Consider the following 1888-nt stretch of genomic DNA (forward strand, 5'->3'; position numbering starts at 1 on the left):
CCCTGAGCCTTCTCCAACCAGCTGCTTGTTGGCCGTGTCCTCTCCCATCCCCAGGCTGGGAGATGGAGGTTAAATCCACATCTCCCTGCGGTTTCCCTTGACCCCAGAAGAGCTGGTGCTCGGGTGGTTGGGCAAGCGCTGCTGCGGTGTGCTGGGCAGCTGTCCATCTGGCACGGGCAATGTGAACTGATGGAGCTGCTTTCAGGAGTACCTTTATTAAGATCTCTGTGCTCAGGAGAGCAGCTTGGCCACCCCACTTTCCTCTCCAGCAGCCTGACCCTGCTCTGGCGAGAGCTCATGAGAAAAGCAATGGGGGGAGACTCCAGTGCTACCCAAGGTTTTGCATCTGCTGGTGGTCCCACAAATGCTGAATCTCTCCAGCAAAGTTTGCTCACTCACTTTGTAGAATGAGAGAACAAACTCTTAAGACCTCCTTCCTTTCCTGTGTGTGTTTTTTGGGAACAGCTTAGCCATAGAAGGGAGAGCTGGAGGGGGTCCTCACCCAACAGACCCATGGCCCCTCAGGTCCCTCTGCCATGAGAGGTAATGGCCATGTCTTTGTTTTCTCATTGCAGAACCTCTCACGGGATCCACGTGGTGACGTGGCAGCCAAGACGTGGAAGCTTGGGACTTCTCTTCCACTGCAACAGAATTTGGGGGGTGGGTAGGGGGGGGTCCAGGGGGACGCTGGGAGTCACAAGACCCTTTGCCTTCACTGAGGGCTTGGCTCAGGGATGACCGCAGGCAGAGTCAACCCTTACAGCATCGTGTCCTCCGAGGAAGACGGGCTGAGGTTGACCACAATGCCAGGTATCAACGGCTTTGGCAACGGGAAAATCCACACCAGGAGGAAATGCAGGAACAGGTTTGTAAAGAAGAACGGTCAGTGCAACGTGGAGTTCACCAACATGGATGACAAGCCACAGAGGTACATTGCAGACATGTTCACCACGTGCGTTGACATCCGCTGGAGGTATATGCTCTTGCTCTTTTCTCTGGCGTTTCTGGTGTCCTGGTTGTTGTTTGGGCTGATTTTCTGGCTAATTGCACTGATTCATGGAGATCTAGAAAACCCGGGTGGAGATGATACCTTCAAGCCTTGCGTTCTGCAGGTTAATGGCTTTGTGGCTGCTTTTCTGTTCTCCATTGAGACCCAAACGACTATTGGTTACGGCTTCCGCTGCGTGACAGAGGAGTGCCCGCTCGCGGTCTTCATGGTGGTGGTTCAGTCCATCGTGGGGTGTATAATTGACTCTTTCATGATTGGTGCAATAATGGCAAAGATGGCCAGGCCCAAAAAAAGGGCCCAGACATTACTTTTCAGCCATAACGCGGTAGTGGCGATGAGAGATGGAAAACTCTGCCTGATGTGGAGAGTTGGGAACCTCCGGAAAAGCCACATAGTTGAAGCCCACGTCCGAGCTCAGCTAATTAAGCCCAGGATCACGGAGGAAGGGGAGTACATCCCGCTCGACCAAATAGACATCGACGTGGGCTTTGATAAAGGCTTGGACCGTATCTTCTTGGTGTCCCCCATCACCATCCTCCACGAAATCAACGAAGACAGCCCCTTGTTTGGGATCAGCCGCCAGGACTTGGAGACAGACGACTTTGAGATCGTGGTCATCCTGGAAGGCATGGTAGAAGCCACCGCGATGACGACGCAAGCGCGGAGCTCCTACCTGGCCAGCGAGATCCTCTGGGGCCACCGCTTCGAGCCTGTCTTGTTCGAGGAGAAAAACCAGTACAAAGTAGACTATTCCCACTTCCACAAAACCTACGAGGTCCCGTCCACCCCCCGCTGCAGCGCCAAGGACTTGGTGGAGAACAAATTCCTCCTGCCCAGCACTAACTCCTTCTGCTACGAGAACGAGCTGGCCTTCATGAG

General features: G+C 54.0%; 1 protein-coding gene across 1 annotated transcript; it reads left to right on the top strand.

The window, feature by feature from the left end:
• Window positions 1-734: 734 nt before the first annotated feature.
• On the top strand, window positions 735-1886 carry LOC103767882 (ATP-sensitive inward rectifier potassium channel 12; the record flags this gene model as incomplete). The annotated part of the gene is made up of 1 exon (XM_008935014.1): window positions 735-1886. A coding segment is annotated over exon 1 (1152 nt), but the record flags the coding sequence as incomplete, so codon positions are not given.
• Window positions 1887-1888: the final 2 nt, after the last annotated feature.

This window comes from Merops nubicus, unplaced genomic scaffold (assembly GCF_000691845.1).
Source record: "Merops nubicus isolate BGI_N331 unplaced genomic scaffold, ASM69184v1 scaffold13602, whole genome shotgun sequence".
Taxonomy (NCBI): Eukaryota; Metazoa; Chordata; class Aves; order Coraciiformes; family Meropidae; genus Merops; species Merops nubicus.